This window comes from Battus philenor, unplaced genomic scaffold, assembly GCF_028537555.1.
Source record: "Battus philenor isolate CCGP_79_NKW_IND1 unplaced genomic scaffold, ilBatPhil1.0.hap1 SCAF_7, whole genome shotgun sequence".
In the NCBI taxonomy this organism is placed as follows: domain Eukaryota; kingdom Metazoa; phylum Arthropoda; class Insecta; order Lepidoptera; family Papilionidae; genus Battus; species Battus philenor.
Genome location: NW_027181737.1, coordinates 7,977,783 through 8,002,747, shown reverse-complemented (window position 1 = coordinate 8,002,747; position 24,965 = coordinate 7,977,783). Strand labels below are relative to the sequence as shown.

General features: G+C 29.4%; 1 protein-coding gene across 2 annotated transcripts; it reads left to right on the top strand.

Moving 5' to 3' along the window:
- The first annotated feature begins 12,665 nt into the window (after positions 1–12,665).
- Positions 12,666–14,088, top strand: LOC137931303 (larval cuticle protein LCP-22-like). Of its 2 annotated transcripts, XM_068774750.1 has the most exons (4): positions 12,666–12,764; positions 12,881–13,347; positions 13,577–13,748; positions 13,830–14,088. In XM_068774750.1, the coding sequence occupies exons 1-4, from the start codon at positions 12,753–12,755 to the stop codon at positions 13,917–13,919; spliced, it is 741 nt and encodes a 246-aa protein (XP_068630851.1). In that variant the 5' UTR covers positions 12,666–12,752; the 3' UTR covers positions 13,920–14,088. The 2 variants fall into 2 exon arrangements, with proteins under 2 accessions (XP_068630851.1, XP_068630852.1); XM_068774751.1 differs by lacking the exon at positions 12,666–12,764 and having other exon boundaries at positions 12,869–13,347.
- The last annotated feature ends 10,877 nt before the right edge of the window (positions 14,089–24,965 follow it).

The window sequence follows — 24,965 nt, the reverse complement described above, 5'->3', positions numbered from 1 at the left end:
ATTTCCTACTTAATTTTATTACGTAACTTTCTCCATTGATTTTAGGAAAGGTTTGTAATTGCAGGCAATATAGGTTATTCGTAAAATATCAATTTCGATATTTGAGTTTTGTTTCCATTTAAGTACCTATACGAATGAAGTATAGTGAAACTACTGGGCTAACAAATTCGATGTAATGCGATGAAATTGACAAGGGTCGGCGAGGGGAATTTTGTGACTGAATTACATACCATTATTTTAAAGTAATGATCATCGCTCCATTTTCTAGAGAAAATTAATTAAGAATCCTTTGATTTTACGGTCTTCTAATGCCATCTTTTAAACATTTTTCTTAAGTACAACTTTTTTTATTACGTACTACGTATAAATTTGTTACTTAATAATAGGTGGTAGGAACAATGGTGATGGTATGTTATATTGATATTATATAACGGAAACAGTAAACTTTCATTTTAATAGGGAACATTCGTCTTTATTCTATGTGTAGCCGAAATCGCATGATTACATATTAACATTTTAGATAAAATTGTTTAATATTATAATCTGCTTAATTTATATGTTTAAGCTGATCAAACATCTTATCAATGTGTTGTTACATATTTTTTGTGTATTAATAATAATTATATTATTAATTATTGCTTCAATCATTTAGACTCTGTACTGCTAAAGACTTTAAAACTAAAGTGCCAAAGAATTCAGTAAAAAAGAGAAAAGAGAATCACAAAAAAAATGTAAATTTTATCTTAAAAACCTAAAATAGTTACAAATCATTGTATGAATGTTGGCTAAAATACGATATCTAGTTTGCTATATTTTATCAGTCAAATAATGTCAAACTACTACTAACGCTAGCAGCAAAACAATTTATTCTTTCATAGTTAATCATAGTTATTACGGTAAAATATGAGGAAAGATGAAAGAGAAAGTTTTTATAGTGCAATTGTTTTTTCAATAAAACCTTTAGAGATGTCTACAAAAAAACTTAAAACAATGATTGCTTAATAAAATGACTAGGTGCTTTGTGTCCAAATATTTAATACTGTTTAAATGTAAATAGCAATAAACGTCGATTATGTAAACATCTTTGTTACTCTTTTAAAAGGTGCCTTGTTACGTATGGGTAAAATTAAGTGATAAAAATTTTCATAGAAATATTTATACATTATCATTCTAGGCGTAGGGTGTAAACAGCGGGGCATAGGTTTCCCCGCAAAGGTTTCCTATAAAATCGGTAAGAAGCGGCTTGCATCAAGTTTTTTCTGACGACTTTAACAACAACCATTTTATTTATTATTGTGAAAAGAGAGTAGTATTTTTTGTTTTGTTAATCATAATCAAACGACAAGACTATTGAGATGTAAGTTATTTCTCAAGATAACAAACGCAAACAAGTATTAAAATTTTTCATATAAAAATTTTGTAGAAACTTATTGTAATGGTCTTGGCTGGAACAATTTCAACAGGCGTCTTGTATTATACAGTGTATTCAAAAGGATAACCCAAGAGAACAACTTCTGTTTTATAAAGTGAACCTTCACAATTTTTTAATTAGATTTTTATTGTGCTAATATTTATATATTTACTAATATGAATGCGAATTTGGACGAAATTAGGCGGAATTTTATGTTTTAAAGTTTATTTTTATTATGACTACAGCTAATATCTATATACATTAAATTTCAATTTAAACCACAAAAATCAATCTTATATAATTGACACTACATTTTTAAGAATAATATTTCATATAAACAATTTGACTTTTTATTACTTTTTGACCAGGTTTATAGGAGAACACTATCTTACTCTCTGTTTTCACTTCTGTCTTCCTTAACATTACCTCATGGGTATGGCTTGATTAGATCCTTGTTTTAGAATTCGTTGCACCGGCTTCTATTTATAGTTAAGCTCAGTCTATCGAAATGCTATTCAGAGTTGTGAAATGTAAAACCCCAGTACTTATCATCAAAGGGTAACATTTACTTAGTAGCCTATGACTATACATATATCAGTATCAATACTATATCTACATTTTTGGATCTCTTAAATATAAGTTTCATGTTTCGAATATCATTCTGTTTTAAAATTTTTTGGATGACAAAATTTAATTTATATTACATCCGTGATTAAAATTAATGTGACTATTAATCTTTCAATGTTACGCAAGGTTATAAATATACTACAAAATTTATTTAACACATTTAGAGCACATATCAATAAAGTTGTAAAATAGTTCGATATTTTTATAATACACGGGTATAATAGGCAGCTTTACATATTTATAACAAAACCAAGGAATTTTGCCATAACGTCATTAAAATTCATTCACAGTTGTTGCTATTGGTGAAGAAGAGCCATCGCATGATATGATCAGGATGGCATTCGGAATAAATGTATATTAATTTCCCGCTATGTTTGTTGAATTTATTGAATTAAGCATTTTGACTTTATTACTTTTATTTTATATCGTTTTAGATCGAAGCCTAAAGGTACATTCACACAACCGAATTTCTTTTAAAAAATATTGTGGTGTTTAGGGATTAAGAATTTATAACAAATCGCATCACATAAAATTTAATTACGATACAGGATCTGCATTATTGAGTAATGTGCGTGTTAATATACATAAATGATATTTATTTTTTATTAAAATTTATGCATTACAGTACCCATAAATAAAACATGATAAACAACATTTATTTCTCATACGTGCAGTGCGCATCTGTTAAAAATGGTAATCTGCATTCCAGTATTTATTACAAGAAACTTTATTAAATTCGTTTAGCTAAAGACTTAATAAATTTATTTTTTTCTTTGATTGGAAAGAACGAGCACATTTTAAAAACAATAGAGAAAATTCCCAGAACGTGTTTAAGTATAAATCTCGATTTCAAAACTTAAAAATAATTCCTGGTTTATTGTCCCTTGTTATATTGACCTGCTTTGAATATTAGGTCGTCAAAGTAAACTCACAAAAATAATCAAATTATTTTAAAATAATGTGAACAGTACTTTATTAAGTTATTTACATCAGAAACATCTTATCTTTAATTCGCTATGTATGTATATAAATAAATAAAGCCTGAACTAATTATTCGCAATCAATATTAGTGGTATTATCAATTTAAAATAACTTCGCTTACATACTAAACTTCAAGAAGAGATTTTCTCTTAATAAGTCATAAACTTAACAAATACGGTACAATTGTACAAACACATGCCGTACATAACGTAAGTTAAAATATTTTTTTATTTGTGAGACAGGACAGTATGTATCTGCTGATGATAACAAAATAATTTAAATGCCATGTAACTATCTGATTTTGACGACCTCTTGTCAAACAGGCCAGCTATAATTTTAAAAATTTTTGTTTAAAAAATATTTAGAATGTTGACTTAAACTTCTCACCTAAAAACTACTCATTCGATATTTCAACTTTACAATGGTAAAGAGGATTTTTTATATGTTTTTAGGCTTGCAATAGTTACTAAAATACAGTAAAACTATTTGGTATGATCGCGTGATAAACTGATATCTTTATTACTACACTCAAAAACACTAACTACTACAATGAATAACAACTAAAGTCACTACATTCAAAACTTATATTAGTATTTTAAAAACTAAAATATTTCTTGTTTGATTCTGGTAAATAAGAATAGATATTAGGTGACAAAGAATCGCAACTGTAATTACCTTTTTATATGGAATGACTATATTCATCAATATCAATATTTACAAAAAAAAAAACAGAATGTTGTTTAAATTTCAGATTATATGAAATACTTTTTACAACCTACAAGTACAGTGTTATTTTATAAGTCCCAAATTTCTTAGCTTATTTTTAATAAAGATTTAAGAGGAAATTTGTATTTCATATAGATTTTTAATTATAGATTATACAAGTCAAATTTCTCACGTGAATAAAATCTTCGTATAAAAGTTTCTAACGCAAAATACTTATTATTAATTTTGTACCTTGTAACTTCTTTATTGAATCTCAACGGATGATTGATAAAAAAAACTTGGCAGGACGATTCATTGACCTTCATTCATATTAAATTAGTTGGCGGATATAGGAGTGGTGCCATAAATCTTATCTTCTTTTTGGAGTCGAAACCTTTTATCTACATAAACCATGTCAAAGTTAAAAAATAAAGTGGGTTATTACATAGTTTATTAATTACAATATATAATTCATTTAGTCCATTATCTCCCGTTTACAGACGTTTTCATGTCTAATGATTTTTAAGAGTTATTATCAATGGATAATTAAAAAAGTAAATTGATTTTTGAATTCGAATAAATCTTAAATATGAATGTAATATTTCTGATACTAGAAATAATGTTTTTATATTTGTGAAAATCAAACATTACTTCAGTCAATAAATACTAAAAATTATTTAAATTTAAATTTAAATTTTAGGATGTTCTGATTGGCCGATATTGATATAACAATATTATAATCATATTTAAAAAGTCCATCGGATCGATTAATTATAATAATTTTTAAACATGGCTGCCGACGTGTTCAAAACTCACGAGAGCGCCGCATGAAATATATTTATTTTGTTACGATTATTTATCAACGATCTCATTTTTGTTCCATAGAAGAATGTATATCAATTCTGTAATATTACAAAAAAATTTCGATACATTTTTTATTAAAATAGAATAATAAGTATGACTAAACAAAGCGTTATTAGATGAAAATTATAAAATGCGTAAACATCGAATTTAAAGTGTAGTTAACAACGCAATTAGAAAGATTAAAGCTTTTTACATTCGAGTAAAATAAACGTCATTATTGTATACTTTACCAATTTTATAAAAAACTAATAAATTATTTTAAAAAATCCAGGAAGAAAGGTACAAACAACTCTGCTTAGGATTGCCTCATCAATACACGTTTTTTCTTATCAATTAGTTTACCAAGTTCGAAAAAAGTGATAGTCAGTTGGATCAAGATCTGAAGAGCATGAGACCAGGACAGTCACAGTTCAAGTGTCTATTGCCTGTGTAGTATAGTCGGGCGTTGTCTCTTGAAGACGAACTATTTCATCACTGTTTGCAAATCTTTACAATATATTTACATAGTAGTTATTTAATTATCTTAAAAAGCTGTAGAGGACAAAGCTACAGGTCTTCACTTGCAATATCTTCAACTTCAACTTTGACACTGACTTTGACCAGTTAACCGGAGTTTAGTCATTTTAGGAACGTTTCAAATTGTTACATAAAATCCACTTTCTTAACCAGTGATATATTTATTTGCTTGAGTAGTTTGTGGCGGCACTCAATATGTTTTCGCTAACGCTTCATTCAATTCATTAATTATCCATAACTATAAATTTATTACAATCGCTTGTCATGTACACCGAAACCAATGAGTTCAATGGATCCACTTTAATTATCGCTTTCAGTTCATCCACATCTCCAAGTATCCACGGTGATCATTTCTTTGATAGTTGTTCCACAAACGCTCGTTAACAGTAGCTGATATACACATACATGTCAATAGAGTAGTTTCTGCGTAGGAAAACGGAATGCAAAAAAATGCTTATCTAATTTAGAAACAAATTTGTGGTCCCGGAAAATTTCTAAGAAATTTGTATTTAAGTTTGCAAGTAATAAGAATTGAAATTATGAGGGTTGTAACAAGTATTCCCAGAACAATTTTTTCTTGTGTCAAACAAACAAAGCCATTATCAACAGTGTCAAAAGTAAATGACATAAAATTGCAGTTTCACAATGTTCAACGTAAATTACTTAAGGTAACGATATCATTACTCATTGTGAAAAGTTTAGAATTAGATCTAATTTGTATAAATATCAAGTACGTTTTTGTTATCTCTCTATAGGCTAAATAAGCTAAAATAAAAACAAATACCATTAATATATGCATTACAAAATGATATAGACCTGTACTACAATTATGTTAATAGTAAACTTACAAAAGCGAAATACGTTTTTAGATTTTGCAGAATTTTAATACCAGTAAGTCATGATATACAATATAAGAGCATTCAATTGATCGGCGGTGCCGACCCAGCCATAATCTATTGTAAAAGAACATTTTCTATCATAACAAATACTGTGCAAAATGAAATTTGATATGAAAACATTAAGACACGGAATGCTGCCTGCATCTTATAGTAAACTTAATAAATCTGAATTTAGTATTAGAAATCATATGGCTGCGATTTGACACACTGGGTGCGCAAATGATTTACGTTTTCCAGCTTAAATAAGAAATGTTATATTTCATATATAGTTTTATATAATTAACAACTAACATTAAACAATTAGCAATTAGCACAGAAATTCTAATTTTATTTTTTGAAGAGTATGTCATTCAAGTATTTTCTGTCGAGTTGAATACTCCGGCAAAGGCAGCATTGTGTTCTGCGCCTCACGCTGTAGCAACTTAGTTTAATAGAGATGACTTCTCGACGAATATTATCTTTTAAACTCACAAAAGTTCGGAAATTGGAATTGCAAACTCTTTCTTTGAAGACGCCCTACAAAAAAAATTGTTGGAGTTCACTGAGGTGAACTCAGTGGTCACTGTGGAGATACCAAAGCGACTTATCTATTTTTTGAAGGAAAGTTTTTCGAAGCAAACTCAGCTTCGCTCTACTGGTGCATGCAGTCGCATCATCCTGTTGGAACGACTACGATGAATGAGCTCGCGTGTTCCGTAAAAAGGAACTCGTAATCAAGCGTCGATAATTTACGCTATTTATCGCTGAGCCTCGAGCATTTCCTGAAAAAAAAAAGGTCCAATTATCCCCTTCCCGAATAAAGAACACCAAACTATTACTCTGGGGCAATGCAGTGGTTTTTCTTATTTCACTTGAGGTTTGCGGATTATTGGAAACCAGTAATCGCTTCAAAAAAATTGAACAAACTTTTGCGTGAAACAAAGTTAGATACTTTTAGTTTTTGTACACTTTGAATTTTAAAATGATGGAATTCAGATCCTTTTTTGAAATTTAATGAATAATTGAAATCTCAGTAAGTATGCTCTTTTCCATATATCATATATATTCCAAAGTCGTGGATTTGCGCAAAAATTGCTTTCAACCAGTTTAATGCGAGTGAGTGTTGTGTTGCGAGTGAATGCGAAACGGTTGTGCGGAATCTCTATACCCATTAAAAATTTAAATTTACACACGGTCTATCCGTTATACGTCGAATACCGAAGTGTTAACAGAATTGTCGATGAGCAGTTAAGTAAAAATCGTTGCTCTTAAAAATACTTCGACGGCGAACGCGCGATGCTCACTCGACCACTGCAATATCGCGACTAAGATATTTCTTACCAATCCCAATGGCACCACCATCATTTTCAACTTTCATTACTTTTTGAAATACTCCTATTTAAAAACCTAAATTTGCCACCAGACATCCTATCTTTAAAAGGCACAAAAAAAAATTTCTTCTACACATCCTATAATATTATTAAATAGCACCTTATCTAACAGCTACTAAGACGTACGAATATCATTTTGAAAAATGTCAACGAAGTTGCAAAATGTATGTAAAAATATTATGCTGTTATAGTACAATCATTTTAATTAAGGTGAATATAATAATTACTCTTTTTATTTCCTTTACAGTACAGCAGGAGTTGAAAAAAGCATTGCATATTATGTAATAATAGTTATAAATAAAAGGATACGGAACATACATGAGAATAAATATGTGATAAAATTTATGTCTCAGCTAAATTATTAATGCTCAATGATATCACTGAAATTTCTATACCTAAAATGAACTGGTATAGTTTGTTTTCACACATGTAGAATTCTATGGAGAAGTGGCATGAGTTCAAGGCCTTAAATATTACGTAAGATTACGAGAATGCGACTACTAATAATGATATTTTTGATTTACTTTATATTTAAATATCATAATGGGTCTGAGAAAAAGTATTCACGTTTTTTTTTTGTTACAGTTTATTTACTTATGATTATAAAATATTTGTGCGTTTTGTTCGAAAACAGGTTGCCATTTTGTAGATGACGATATAATACTATTGCTCTAAAAATTATGAATCGTGATCAGAAGTCTAGTCTCTAAACTGACAGAAGTAGTTTAATAGCCTTGTATTTATTTTACGTATATACAAACTCGTCTGGGTAACATTTGGGATGCTCAGAAACGTTTTATTTAAACGTTTCGAGTCGCAATATCTGAAGATGAAGGCCTTTAACAAGTATGTGTTGCCGATGATGACTTATGGATCTGAGATGTAGTTGTTTATGAAAGGCCCTGTAAAGAAGTCTCATGATCACGCAGAGAACAATCGAGATGGCTATGGTCAGGCCTTCGTTGCGATATCGGATGGGGAAGATGAGATTCCTCATTCCTGAGGAGATCCATGGAATAACTAAGGTTATTGACGTAGCGTGAACAGTCGCTCGTGATAGTAGTCGGAGGACATCTATCGTGCAACTGACGACATATAACACATACATAAGATCGCGGGATGTCGCTGGATACCGCTGCCCGTATGCTAGGACCAGCTATCGTGACGACCTTTGGAAGAAGTTTATGCCGTGCACTGGGCATTTATCAGCTGTAAAAAAAAAAAGAAAATATATGTAAATAAATTAAAATAGGTGTATTAAGCTTCTATTCATAATAAAAGACAAACATTATACTGTAATGTTTATATATATAAATTAACGTTTTAAACAATGTTAACAGAAGATACGGTCAGCATAAGACTGGTCTTAGTGGCGATCTTTGAGGTAGGCTTATGCTTTGTTATCGGCTAACATGATGATGATATATTGAATTGCCTACACTCACCGGAGAAATTTGAAAATATTGAAATAAGTGGAAATATGACGTTACAAGTATGTATTACGAATATATATTATTAACACTTCCCAATTAAGTTCTTTTAATATTAGATAAGTGCTGTGAGTTTGATATGCCATGATGAACCGTAATATATTCTGTCTATTCATCCATTCCGGTAGTTTTTTTCTATACTTTGTTCCGAAATCGTTTGATCGTTAATTCTCGGTAGTCTATGAAACATATTTTCTCTTTAAAATTAATTTTATGTATTATTTCAAATAAGTAGCAGTAATTATTCAGTTTTTTTTTTCAATAAACTTATACGGCAAATAAATAGCGAGAGTTTTGTTTATCCTAAAACTTTATTGTGTGATCTTAATCCACCGTTTCATATATAAATATAAAAATAAACTTTTCCGAATAGAGATATAGCCGAAAATAAATTATCTTTATAACTTGCATAAAATTCCATATGCCATATACAAACTATTATTTACAATCTATGGTGTTTAGTCTAATGACTAAACTTATTTCGAAGAATAATTGATAAATTTGACACAGAACAAACTAATATTTACACATTGTTAAAGTTTTACTGCGCGGGCATGTACTGAATGTATGGATAAACTATCAAGAAAATTATTTATAAATGAATTAAAAAAATATTTGTAAATGCAAAATAAAGTGTATTTGCGAATAGTTTTTGAGATTGTAGAAAGAAGAAAATCCAATAGTTCGCATAAAATTACATCTATATACACTTTTATTACATATGCATATACATATGTATATATTAGTCTAAAAACAATTAAGATTAACGTATGTATATATTAATTTTCATAAAACCGAATATCTATTTACAGAACTATTTTTACCATATTTTTCACTAAATTATACTTAGTCAGTTTTTTGGAACATTTTGTATTTGAGTTATAACATAAAGTGAAAAACAAAATAATTCCGTTTAGTTCATAATATGAACAATATTGTTCTCATTTTTAATTTTTGATACTTTGCATTATGAGAATTGGAGAATCGCGTAGGTGTCACATTAGTATGTATTACATATACATTGATTATAAATTAACGAAGAGTATTTTACTATCTGTTTTATTGCTAAACTTTTAAAAGTACCGGATTCGTTCTCTTAGACCTGAATAGAGGCTTATAACAAATTCATATATTTACATTTTTTTGGGCTTTGTGAGAATGGTAATTTGTCAAAATAATATAAAATTGTGTATTTACACTTTCATATTTAAATTTTACTATGTTCAATATTGTTTGTTTACGCCGAGTATTACGCGAAAAAAAAATTGTTTTCGTCAAGGCACATGTGTGTTGACACCTTCTGATTGTTTTAAATTGATAAATTGATCCTTTTAAGACTCTTAAGATTATTTTAAATGAATCGCATTTACGAATTTACATTAGCTATGTATGTCAATTAATAGATATATTAACAAAAAAAAAACAGGTTAATATATTTATAAATTTTAAAGTTTTAATGATAATATAACAAATACTTACTTAATTTTAAAGTAAATGGTTGAACGGAACAAATTTCTATGTTTGGGTTGAGGTTTAACAAAATCAAAGGCATTTTTTAATCATTGAACATGTAGTACAAAATTATATACATCATGATAAATTAAAATTTCTTTTTACATCATAAATATTTCAGTTGTAAGAAGTCAACTATAAAACTTGGGCCTCTTTTATAGATTTTCAATAGGACTAGATAAAGCGGGCTGCGTCCCAGCTTCTTCGATAGACATGAATAAGGTCGTCTGTCTACCTTTTTATATGAAGAAAAGTAAATTGTCATTAAGCACAGATATCGAGTTATTAAAATGTTCTAGGTATTAATAAAATTTTGCTTATAAATTGTAGAATACTATGACCAAAATATTTTAGGTTAGCAATGTTTCCTTAATAACATCAAATACATCTTTTATAATATTTTCGTATTTTTTGTATTATTACTAACTGATAGTGAAACGTTTTATGAACTTTATTGACTTACTGTCCGCGACGAAATTTCTTAAACATAAGTTTCATAACATTAGCAGGTTTCAACAATGGAAATTTAGATCACTAAGAGTTGAACTGAAACTTTTATATAACTTTTGATTAATTTTGATTCTTTAGATTCTAAGTAACTGTAATTAATAATAATTCAATTTATGTACGCGTGTAACTTTTGTTATATTAATATATATGATAGTTTTCTTATATTGAAAGTATATATTTATTAAAAAATTAACACAATTTTTAATTTTTATTTTCCATTATAGCCATAAAATATGAATATGAAGAAATCATTTACTGTTTACATTTTTAATCTAAAAGTTGTTATCATATTTAAAATTCAGGTTGATTATTGTAGATGGTAATGGCCCCGTGGCAGACCATGTTGGTGTGTGACTATGGGTTGTGTGCTTTTTGCTTTTCTGTGCCAATGATTGGTTATAGGTGTAAAAGCTTTAAAAAGGGTGGATTTATGTTTAATTTGGTGTCAATTAATATATAGTACACTCTATTCAAATTCACTGGTTTCAGAATTAAGAAATATCGTAATGATTATACAGTAAAAACAAATCGTGCTGAAATTTCGGATTACTACAAATTAAAATTAATTTTTTTTTATGTCCCTGCAGACGGTTGTACTGAGATAGTTACCGCTATAAAGTTTTAAGCTTTAAAGATTTTGCTGACAAATCTATATATTCATTCACCCCTTTGATGGTTTTACACTAACAATTAATCACACTGTAAAGTTAATTGATATAAACTTGTACATTAAAAGAAGATGGCGAAAGCTTTAATCTTAAGTCAATTTTTAAACCTGTTTTTCTGTGGCTCAACCACATGCTTAATTTATATTTGTAAGGTACATTGACACTTAATTTACCGCAATAAAGAAATTAACTGTTTGCGAAACACACGAACACATTGTCCTTAAAAGAATATACATATATACACATAAATATAAATACATATATATATAAGTATTGTATTTTATATTAAACATATAAATGTAATTTATGTTAGAAATTTTGGTTGTCCGGGTATTCCTTAAGAACATTCTTGTAAACGACACTTAGGGTAAAGCATGCATGCAAGTTTAATTTTATTGGAACCTTCGCCATTTCTTTTTGAATATTTTGGCTTAACTCGACAAGTGTTCTCAGAGAGGTACAGAAGACTTTACTCTTGGATTGTCTCCATTAAAAGTAAATCATGAGGCAACAAATCATGGCTGCATGGTGGCTAAACATCTTCGATATAACTTTTCTTGGGAACATTTCTCGTACGATCTCCATGCTGGCATTAAAAGTGTAACAAGAGGCTTATCGAAACCAAGTCATGACTCATTTAATACTCATTTAAGTTCAATTATCAGTTATAATGTAATAAAATGAAATAAATTATATTCATACAGACGGAAATGAACATTAAAATTTTGTTAGTCTGGTGTATGTTAATTGGTGATTGTTTCAAACAATCATCATTCTGTTTTGATATAAATAGTCAGTATTGTATCTGTTTGTTGTCGTATTTTTAGTTTTATAACTAACCGTTGAATATTATAAAGTCAACGATTTAGTTAGCGCCTTAAGTAAAAATAAAAGGTTATTGCCTTAAATTATGTTTATATTATGACACTCTTATATAGACAGGTCATGCTGAAAATAATCCTCCGTAAATTACCAAAAATGTGGTTTCCATAGAAAAAACCATTTATGACTTTATTAGAAAAATGGATAGCTCAAGTGTTATTTTAAATAGAGTTCCTCAATCAAGCGCCAAATTATTCAAATGTTATTGCAATTCGTCGTCTAAAGTGGGTGGTTCTATGAACGATATAAAAGCCCGCACGAATTTTTTATCCGCATTCGAACTAGTTCAACGAAGCTAGGCAATCTCGAAAATAAACATGAAATTCGTTGTGAGTAGAAATTTCTTTAAATTAAATTTAAAGAGAATTTAGTGAAATAATATGTAGAAACTGTTTAAAATCTAAGATATTACGTTTTAAATGAATATTTTTTTATGTTAACACAGGTTGTCGTCTTGGCCGTGCTGGCGGTGGCTTACGCCCAAAGCCAAAGTCCATCTTCCCCTAAGCCACCCGCGTACAACAACTTCGGTTTCCCTCAGCAAAACTACCGATACAATCCCCGTTACCAATATAATGGACAATACAACCCTTACCAGGGACAATACCAGGGACAATACCAGGGACAATACCAAGGACAGTACCAGCCATTCCAGAACCAATACCGTTATCCTTACCAGACCTACAAACCTTTCGTTTCCGTGACGACCGCCGCACCACTTCGTCCAGTTGAGCCAGTAGTCGCTTCTCCTGCTCCATCAGCTTCCGCTACTGCTGAAGCTAGTGCTTCAGTTGTTTCCGCACCTGTGCCTTCAGTTCCAGTCGTCGCTGCCAAGCTTGTCTCTGATCCCCGCTCCGCTTCTATTGTGAAATACGGTAACGAAATCAACCCCGACGGCTCCTACAACTACTTGTAAGTGAATTTTTTATATCGGTTCATATAGAGGATTCATAAAGCTGTCTAAAGTTTATAAAATAAATTTAATTTGATTATAAATATTAGTTTCATCTAAGACGTATTTAAGAGTATTACTATCTGTACATTCCATTTAAATCAAAATATTCGATAGATGTCTTATTCTTCGTTAATTATGGTGTTTTTCTTAACTATAAACACTTATTTATTGCTTTTTTAAATGTAGCTACGAAACTGACAACGGTATCGCTGCCCAAGAGCAGGGTGTACCCCGTAACTTCGGTGGAAACCCACCAGTGGTTCCCGACGTTGCCCAGGGCTCTTTCTCGTGGGTCTCTCCCGAAGGTGAAGTGATTGGCATTACTTATGTCGCTGACGAAAACGGATACCAACCCCAGGTAATTTATATATATATATATTAATTTAAATCTTTATTTAAAGTAGACGTATTCTTAACTCTGGTTTATAATATTTTTCAGGGCAACGCTATCCCTCAGCCACCTGAAATTCCCGCCCAGATTGCTCGCGCTTTGGAATACGTAGCCAAATACTCTGCCAAACAGAAGTAAAAAGAAGATCAATATTTAAAGAATCTCGTCACATTGTAACAGTACAATCCTTTTAACAAGTAGAATTAGTTTAAAACTTCATATGTGTTGTGATATGTTTAAAAAAAACGTAATCCGTTGTATAATGTACCTTTATAAAAGATGCAATAAAACAATTTATAGATAATAATATTAATGATTATTTATCCTTGTTTCCTTTAATCACTTGACCATAACATGTCAGCAAGCTTATTTCATGTACAAATTAGTTCGGAAATTAATTGCAATGAAAATTTGCTTCTAAAATTTATATTTTCCTAATAAATACTTATCGTTATATGGAAGACAGTGTCAATTATGTACTCAAATGTTCTTCTCGATTATGGTTTGGCATTAATTTCACATGTATTGTATTCTTATAACAATATTTTATAATAGTCAAAAACTCTTTTAAAGATTTTGTGTCATAAATAGGTTCTTTTAAATTTTTTCCCTCCATTTAAAGACACTTTAAGTGCTACTTTAAAACTAAATAAATTTTAAAGATTACACATGTAAGATACTTCCAAATATTTAATATATCCAAATCAATAACGTATTACTGTAAAAATATTTAAATTTATCACTATTAGACTTCTTAATATTTTTGAACAAACCTAAAGGTCAGACCATAAATTACTTTTATTCGTTCCTTGTTAATTTTGTTTAACCTTGACATGAGTTTTTATTTATTAAATGTTAACATATATAGTGTAAATTTCTTAAATCACCGCCTTTGTATTAATTAACATATTATATATAATTATACACATTACACACACACACACACACATATAATATATATATATTTATATATATATATATTATAATTATATTTAATAACCACGAAGTTATTTATTAAAAGTAAATATTAAGAGTATTTTTTAATTAGATTTCCTTAGAAAGTCATGAATAATGACTAAAGAACTTTAAACAGATCTTTCTAAATAAAAAATAGAATGTTTAGTAATGTTATCTATTCATATAAAACTTACACTGGGTTTTAGAAAAACAATCGTCTGTTTTGTCACAATTACACATTTATTTGGCGACAAGTTATGTATTTTGTTTTATTATTTTAAATAAGTAAATAATTCATTATATAAATAATTAATTAATAATTTATTAATTAATTAATAATTTATTAATAATAATTTATTATTCTTATCATTTTAAAAAAATTATGTTATAATGTTTGACAAAAAACTAAACTAAGAAAAATAATTTAAACAAACCTTATTTTTACAGTTTTTTTTTTAAATAATAAGACTAGGATTTGTTGTGTGAAAATTATAGTAAAATTAGCAAAACGAAAATTACCCCTGAACCATAAAATGTTTTTAACAAGCGTTAAAGTTTGAAATTATATAGAGTGTAATTTTAACATTACTATGATACAAATAATAACGACTAAAGTTCAGTTCATCACATTAGATTTCGACACCTCGATCAACTAAACTGACTAAGCTATATTAAATGCCGGGAATGGAGCTACAGAGGCGAATATCGAAAGCCCAAGAGTTACCAAGAAAAGAGCTGACGTGTTAGCACATAGAAGTCCTGACGACGGACAATATTTCCAAAGGCGTATCAAATAGGGAAGATGTGGAATGAATTATAACATGGAACCCAAGACCGACAGGGATGACGACGCATTGTGGATTCCGAATTGTAAGAGCGATTAGATTTTAGTATAATTTCCGTTTTTGTTAATTTAAATTAGGACTTTTATAGGAGGTACGTGTAAATGTTACATAGCAACGAGTTTCGGATGATGGGAAAGCGAAAATATTTATAAGAGCTATAATCCCATGACTACCAATTTATTTAAAATACTCATAATTTTGTCATTCCAACAAAGGAACGGGGGGTACATTAGTAATCTACATACGAAAAATAAAAACATTTTTTTCGATGTCGATAAATTTGCTGCGTCTATGAAAGTGCTAATTTTTTTTTAATTGTACCTTCGTAAAATCGATAAAACCTAAATTACTAAGTAGTAATAAAAAATCGTTTCGAAATGTTAAAAAAATTAGAAGCAGTAATTTAGTTACTGGTTAGAAATAAAAAAAAAATTGGATTATTGATTACGGGGCCATAAATCTTAGGCAAACAGGAATCGGCCGGTATAGCACGTAAAAACCAGTCTAACCCTGAGTTTCGGCTTGATGTTGATTCATAAGAAATTCTGTATGTGTCCCATACAAACATATGAACGACTGCTCTTTATTTAAAATAGCTCGCAAATTATTTATAGTTGAAAACAATGTACTTAAGCTCTATGAAATATTTGAGGAAAACCATTTTAAGATAATTATAACCTGAATTTATTAGAACTTGAGCAATTTTTACGACATGCTGGTGCTGTGGATTATCTACTGAGGGGTGCTAATACAGGGAAAAAATACTAGTGTGAATGGCAATGAAGATATAAAAGAGTAGCATAGAAAGACATAATTCCAATAATTATGCCGGAAATTATGTATAAATGAAACATTTGTGATAATTTTAGAATGTTGAGCTTATTTATGTGTATTTTTATACACATAATATGTTTTTTTTAAATAGCGGTAGTTTTTTTTAAAAATACTACATTATTATCATCATTTCAGCCGTAGAATGTCCGTTTCTGGATATAGGCCTTCCCTATAGATTTCCAACATGTCCAGTTAGAAGCGACCAGCACACAGCCTAACCTTGGATTTCTCACGCTGCTCTTTCTCTATTTTTTGATATAACATGTGCCTTATGTAGCCAAAGTAAAAACATTTTGTACTCAATAACGCTTGATATGAAACTGAGTATTAAAATAAAATACACATAAATATCAAGTAGCAACTACACAAATAACAACTACTACTGGATTACAATATGTTAAATAGTTAAAAAGTAAACTTTTCATACAAAGCATTTTTTTCATATTTTAATAAAAGATTTATTTTAATAAAATAGAGCTACCGTAAATAATACAATAGTAAGTAACACTTTAACACCATCCATTTTAGTAATGTGCTTTATTCAGAATTGAACAGGTCCTGAATACCATCTATGAATGTTCGCCTTTTTTAACATAGCATTTTTTAACGTTTATGTTTTTGGCGGTTTAATATATTCAGTAATAAATGTGTGGAAATATATTTTTAACTCAAGTCGATAAAACTAGACATTTTTATACAGTTAGGAACATTTATAAATTTAAATTTTCGTATAAACCGTTAATAGACATTTTGAAAAAGGAGTTTTTATTAATGTAGTTTCAAAACACTTATTTGATATGTATGATAATACCTTTTTGGAAGCGATTGCGAAAAAATGTGAGTATAAAAGCAAAGCAGTATTATGGTAAGAAATACAAAAACTTGATTTCGGCGAACCTTAGTAATATTTTTTGTTAAAATATTATATTAATTGCGAATATTCTCAACTGTATTTAAATTTTTGGATTGGTGTACGCTGGGGGCTATGAGTAACTGATTTTTGTATTATTCTGTTACCCATAACGTCGTTCAAAAAAAGGTCAAAATTTGTTAAAAATATGGGTTGTAGATAAATTTTATGTATCGGTAATTATATGAATTTGTGGTTTAAGTGATACTGCTTTAAATTGTTTTCGATACCAAGGTTAAAATTGACTCGTATAACAACTATATACGGGTCACCAAATTATTCAAACTGACGATCTTTCAAATACGACTGATTTGGCTGCTAACGAGACAATAAATCGTGTGAAGTTGTATCGTATAGCGCGCCGTAATGTCCTTCGTTTTTATAGGTGTCACATTGTTCCAAGGCAAGCTCTTATAAATTCACGGGTCTTTGCTCATCGACCTCTTAGTTACGCAAACAGATATATTTTATAACAGGTTTAAAAATACAATTAACCATTTGTTTTTTGCTTTTAATTTAAATAATCAGGGCGGCCGGGATTGCATTATTATTCTGTAAATCATCATCATCATCGTTATCCTTTATATTTTAGAATTTCACCGCTGGACAGTGATCTCCACTAATAAATTTTAAAAAGACCGTTTGAAAGCGACCTGTATCTAACGTTTTCCGACAACCTTTAGTAGAACGCCCTGTGTTGCGCTTGCCGGTCTGTGATCCCACTACCGAATCTTCAGGATACAGAGGTCACGTGTTCTGTTTGCTATGTGACCTGTGCTATGTGTGTGAATAAACAGATGTGTAGACGAACCAAAGTAGGCTACGTAGCCCAGCAGATGTCAGTGTTATTCGTAATAGCCACGCAGCACGCATTATAAAATGACACTGATGCTTCAGCGTCTGAAAAGACCGCTTCCGATCTTATTGGAAATCCATTTGGAAGGCCTGTGCCTATCAGTGGACATCCTGTACCTAAAACTGTACTGATTCTGCAATAAAATTTGTTTTAATAACTTTGTATAATGTCTTAGGATAAATCTGAAGTGAACATAACACTTTATCTGCCGTTGTTTCGTGATCATGCGTTTTCGAGATGATATGCGATTGGCGTTCGTTTGCGGCCTTAACATTTACCTTTGCGATGTCTTTAGCTGTTTGCATTCATATTGTTCGGTCCTTCGACGATCAATTAACCATACGATACACGACCGATCCTTTAAATGTCTAAAAATAATTGATAAATGATATGGTTGTTATGAAATGATTTATGAATCTCCTATAACTACCATATCCTGTTAAAATAAAAATGTAATCTTAATCAATTGGTAATAGTTTATAATATTATAGGTATCGAGGCGGTAAATTTATATCCAACTTCCGTCTTAAAAAGTAAAAAATATTAAGAAGTTTTTTTGTCGTTTTTCAACAAATTTATTAAAGCTAGATATTGCATACGACAAATTCCATCCATTTTAAATCTCCTTCCGTTTATATTGTTTTTTTTTTTTTTTAATAGCATTGATATACGTAACTTAATTAACCGGTTCAAAAGGTCACATTTGATTATAATTTTAACAATCCATTAGTACGCTACTCAGGCTCGTGTAAAATATTTAATCGAACTTAAAAAAATAGGTAGCAAAGTTTCCTTAATAATGTTAATAAACGTTTTTATAGCCTCTTTTTAATATTTATTAACATTTTATGTGTATAACTCTTTTTAATTATTACGTTTGTAACTGTTGTTAATTCTAACACTTAAAATTACACTCCCGCATACATGAAATACACACAACTTTTACACTCTTTAGTAAGCTGCACTATCACGTCCAAATTTTGTTACATTTTGTCAAGTGTTACTTTTGCGGTTTTTGTTACTTGAAGTACCTCTGGTGTCCACAACACATATTTATTCTATGCGCATGGGAGGTTACTAATTAGCTGTCCGCGGTATGTGCTTTATTTTTTTGGAATTATAGTTATTTAGATATCATCATAATTTTAGCAGTTAGATATCGGTAGCAGGGTGAAGGTAATCCACGTCTAAAACATCTTGATCACCTTACGATAGTATCATTCACATTTTTCATATCAATAATTAAATAATACTTTTGTTGACGATGAGAAACATATGATACGGATGAAAAAAAATGGAATTCTCTGATAAGGATTCTCTAAATGTAGATTAATGTTACACCTATTTAACGGGTTACATCGCCGTGCCTGATGAATTACATGGGCAATAATTTCTTTGCGGTTTTGCTGTAATTATTTTAGAAACTCACTATCTGTTCATAATACAACATATTAAAAAGCCAAGATGCACAAATTTACACAGTTTCATTACAGTATCAGTTTTTTAAAAAAATATTTTGATTAATTATGTAAGTAATTTGTTTTTTTTTTTGGATAAGAAGTAGGTTAAAATTTTTTAAAATGTTGTAATATGAAGGAACAAAAACAAGGCTACTATGTCGAAACTTCGATTATGTTCATCCTTGCATCATTTAAAAAAAACTGTTCTAAACAGTTTTTTTTTTCATTATATATTAGAGACATCTTATTTCATAAAAAAATGCTTTTAAATCGAATATATTATTTAAATAGTCGCAATGCATTGGTAGTTTTGAACAGGATGTTCTCTATCAACCTGAAAATCAAGTTTCTCGTACGTAGAGATGAGATAGCTGTTAATGTACATTTTAATAAGTGATTAAATACCGATTTGTTTCTTTCATTTAATTTTTATTTCGTGAATTTAATATTATTCATATATGTAACTTTTAGCTCGTGATTTAAAAATAACGGGACGAAAAGAACGTTCACCCCATGGTGAGCGATTCATTCTGCAACATAAGTTTCATTCGACAATTTTAGACTTATTAAACTATTGGATGAATTGGCATTAAAATAATTCCTTTGAACAAGAACTGCGCTAAATAGACATCGCAAATATAAGCAAGTTTTTAGCAAACATAAGATTTATTTAAAGAACATACATATATACATATCTTTAGCGTTTATTTCATATTCACCGTAATATAAATTCGTAAACGTTATTTTATTAAATTAAATTTACAAATTTCACGAGACCTCTTGCGTACGTATTTTACTGATATATATATCTGTTCTACGACATCTCACAAACCATAAATATTATTTTCGGCGAGTAGAAGTCAGCAAGGGTCGAATAGTCAAGTAGAGGATTTTGCAAAATTTCGTCGGCGAAAGGAGTTCATGGGACGTTTCTTTAAAAAATACATTTTTTCTTACTATAACTTTTATGGGTACAAGACTAAAAATAGATTCTATCAATTTGTTTTCTCAAAACTCAATGCGGGCTATGCAAAGCTGGCGAGGGAACAGCTAGTATAAGCAAGACTTATCTTAATTTTACTAGACATACTTATTTAAGTTAAATACACACTTATATCAAAGATACTTTTATGTATACATTGCTATCATTAATTTTAAATTCATTTCATTCATTTTATGATTTGAACGGTGTTTTATTGACCCAAATTCACCATATACCACATAATGGAATACCAAAAACGTAACTGTATATATTTATGTCACCTAAGTAGATACCTTGTTTATATACTATTCGCTACAATATGTAATAAATTCGAAAATCATTACTAACGTCATGTAGTATATGACGAAAAACGGGTTCCCTTAATGAATCCAATAATAAATTAGAAAAGATCTTCGTCGATCGTTTTTCCTATACATTCAGGTGTACTCCAGAAAAATTCTAAATTGGGAAACTTTTTTCTAATTTCTCTTTTTCATAATGTCAAAGCCTTTGTTAGCTAGTTAAAAAAATAAAGACGAGGTGGTTTATCAATTATCTAAAAATTGACATATCTATTATGATAAATATTATTTTCGACCTGAATATTAACGGTTAATATCTTAAGTTTTGTTACTGATTATTGTTCCATATTATCAAAATATCGATCGCCTTAGATTGGTTATTATTATTTATTTAATTAATATAGCGAACTAAAACGTTCCCTTATAAGGAATTAACATATATCGTTTGAGTTACTCATCGAACTGGATGTAATAAAGTAAAACATGTTATAACCTGAATAAAGTTGCCGTACCAAAACTTTTTGTGTTACAACAAAAAAGCAGACGCTCTTAATTTTATAGCCATTGCTATCAACAATAGGCCGAATATTTATTTATATAGAATTTTACATAAAACTTATTCATTAACTTTATGGCCACAGAAAAATTAATTTATCAATCAAATGCATTCCATCGAACCACGCACAACAGATGTGTTCTGATATATAGTAAAAGGTAAAACAAAAACCGATAGGTTATTAATAAGATTACATCATGTAAACCTACTTGGATTTTTAGCCTCTATGTAAATATTATAACAATTTTTACTAACAAAAGAACTAAAAATTCTAAGTATTAAGACAAGAATATTACCGGTAATTTTTAATTTGGTTTGAAGTTGAATTAAACTTTGTCATTTTCAGTGGTTTTAATTTTAATCACTGTCCTTGAATATTATTTTTTAATTATCTACATATATTGTAAATTAATGTAAAGTATTTTGAAAAAAAACTTATAATTTAATATTTTGATATTTATCAAATAAACAGGTACAAGGTTTCTGTCCATTATAATATTGACTCAGAAAATAGGCAAATATTCATAATCACAGGGGTGTCATCAATGCACGAAGCAAAGTGTATAAGTTACGTCAAAGTTCATATGATTATTTTCCAAGATCCTCATTTTATTTTATTTATTTAAATTATTGCTATTAACAAAGATATATTACAAATAATTAGGGTAAAGGACATGTCGGCAGATGAGAACGTGTGTATAATATTATAATAGGCTTTGTGACGTTCCAATGTAGGTGAAGTTAATGCCAGACGGTCACAGCTCTGAGTAATCGTCCATTTCAAGCCATAGTAAAATGTCAGCGTTTCTCTAAATATCTTGCGTAGAATCTTTAAGAAATCTCTACATATTCTATTAATTTAATATCCGTAAATATCTTGTTATGTTAATGAAATTGAAACTAATATTAATTATATTCGTCAATAATAACTAATGCAAATACTTTGGAATTACGTCAAAATCAACTTCCAGATATTCGCAAATAGAGTTATTTACTGCTGTTATAGATGTGAGCAGAATATCGGTCTAATAAATTTATGAACGAGTGTGAGGATCCTTGTGGATTTGTAAATATCAGTTTTGTTTAGACCGGATACACTATTTTACCGACTCTGTTCTATAGTTGAAATGTTTTTCATTGTATGTTCATAAAACAAAGTATAAATAAGTCTAAAGCCTAAGTTAATAAATTTTTACCGTTTTTTTTATTATCAAAAGACTAACTAATTTATGTGATAATTATTACACAATTTCCTTAATTAGAGGGTGACTACATTTTTACACACGATTACCATACATGTCATTGACCGGAGACACATAAATTATAAATGTTGATGAGACGAGACCTTTCAAATTTTGTAGTAATAAATATCCTTTAAATATTCACGTTTTGTGACAATGCTGTGAATAATTAATTTCTAGGCAATTAAAACTGGAAATAACTTTGAATATCTATATAATTATAGTTATAAACAGATATGGATATTATCAATAAATTAAAATTATGTGTAATAATTATTATTAACTTTCATTAGAAAAGGCTTTTAACATTTGACGATTAATAAGTATATTTATTTTACATAACTATTTAGGAGTACGTAATTTCTTTAAAAAAATTCCTCCGTATAATTATAGAAAAGTTTTTTTTTATATAACTGCGTTTAGAAAATTATTATACCTCTTCTCATCCAATACCTCTCTCTCTACGACATCTAATCAGGAATAAGGAGATCCGTAGATGAACAAAAGTTACCCAAATATCCCAGTAAACAAACAAAAGTGAAGAGGTAGTGGGCAGGCCACACTGCTCACAGAACAAATAACCGCTAAAACCTTAAGATTCTGGAGTAGAGACCAAAGGCCAGAAAGATAGCGTAAACCACTCTCATGGTTGACACATGACCTTGTTTAAGCCAGTTACCGGTCTAATTAAAATATGTGGTGGAATGCTTGAAAGTCCTTCAGTGACCATCTTACGGCTGAAATGATGATGGTAATCTTATCTAACGTTTACAACGGAGATGATTTAATTCTTGTATCAGCATTTTCATAGACTTTAAATAATTTTCTTTTATAGCTGCATAGTGTCGCCTGTCAAATCATTAGCAAAAGTTTATTGGACATTCTTTTTGATGTACCTTATAAGATACATGACAAAATTATTTTAAAAGCTTGAAAAGAGATAAATCAGCGTTTGACAAGCCAAAAGAAAAACGTTTTGAAATAATAAAACAGTATTTAATATGCTATGCTTAGGCAGGTCATTAGTTCTGCTATATCATTAATTAAATTTAACTTCTAATAATACTGAATATTCTTAATCAAATTCAATGAGAATTTTTCGCGAACTATGAATAATTATTAAGTTTTTTGAATATCAATGAAAAATTAGGGCAAATTTAAAATGAAAAATAAAGGTAAACCACAAATATATATTATAAAAATTTATAACAATTTGGAACTGTCGCTAAGGCCCTGTCTGTCTTATATCACGCCAATTTATTAAAAATTTGATGGTTTAAGATCTTAAATGGTGTAGTTAATCTTCTCTTCTATTGACTCCAGCGGCCGTTAAAGTATTTCAGACTTAAGGAGAACTATCGGAAATATAATTCGGTAAGAAGACGAGAGACTTCGAGCTCAGGATCGATATTTAAAGCTCTTGAGTCTCCTGCCCGTGTGGAAGTTATACATGAATAAAAGTACCAAAAAATTCTTTACCAATACTAAAAAGACATCATTGTTTCAAATCTAGTAAAGGAAACTGAAGACTTAAATAAATCCTTTTAATAATTGAGCATCTTGTAAATGAATTAAAAGTTTTTTATTTGCTTTTTCTATGTTCACGTTTGTACTTATTATCATCCTAAGCGTTATTGCGAAGCCATGTTAACTGTTTTCTTTGTATTAAGAAATTCTTTTTCACATTAAAAAATCAAAATCTTTGTCTTTCGACATAGCTTTGAGCTTTATTTTATCGTTTTCCTGGAGTATTCCAGCTCTTTATCTTGTCCAACGCTTACAACTTCAACTCTCATCACCTCAACCATAGGACTTCCATTAGTAGACAAAGGTGCCTCCTACAGCACATTAACTTAAATAAGGTCATTTGTCTACCTTGTGGACTGATGCACTAAGTTGCGCTGGCCGTTCAGAGTAATTAAAAAAAAGGAGAAATCTGTATTAAAAATTTTTCTGAAAGTGTAAAATTATTTTTCTGTGTCAATTCAGATAGGCTAACGCGTCTGTGTATTAATCTATGTGTTCTCAAAAAGGCTGTTATCTTATTCAGAGACAATTAAATCTGTGCGAAATGATTTGTACTGTATAATAAAATTCAGCATTATTCTAGCTTAGAAACTCACGTTGTTATAAGGCATGGCCTTTTTCAAGTCCGGATTTGCCGTTGAATTATAAAAAGTAGCCGTTACACGAAAAGCCTGTTTTAAATCTGTCTAGAAATCCTTTTTAATAACAAAAAAA

What these genes read in the sequence shown, in the direction of transcription:
- LOC137931303 (XM_068774750.1), top strand. An exon ending in GACGGCTCCTACAACTACTT is followed by an intron (nt 13,348 to 13,576) that starts GTAAGTGAATTT and finishes TTTTAAATGTAG; the next exon opens with CTACGAAACTGACAACGGTA. An exon ending in AAAACGGATACCAACCCCAG is followed by an intron (nt 13,749 to 13,829) that starts GTAATTTATATA and finishes AATATTTTTCAG; the next exon opens with GGCAACGCTATCCCTCAGCC.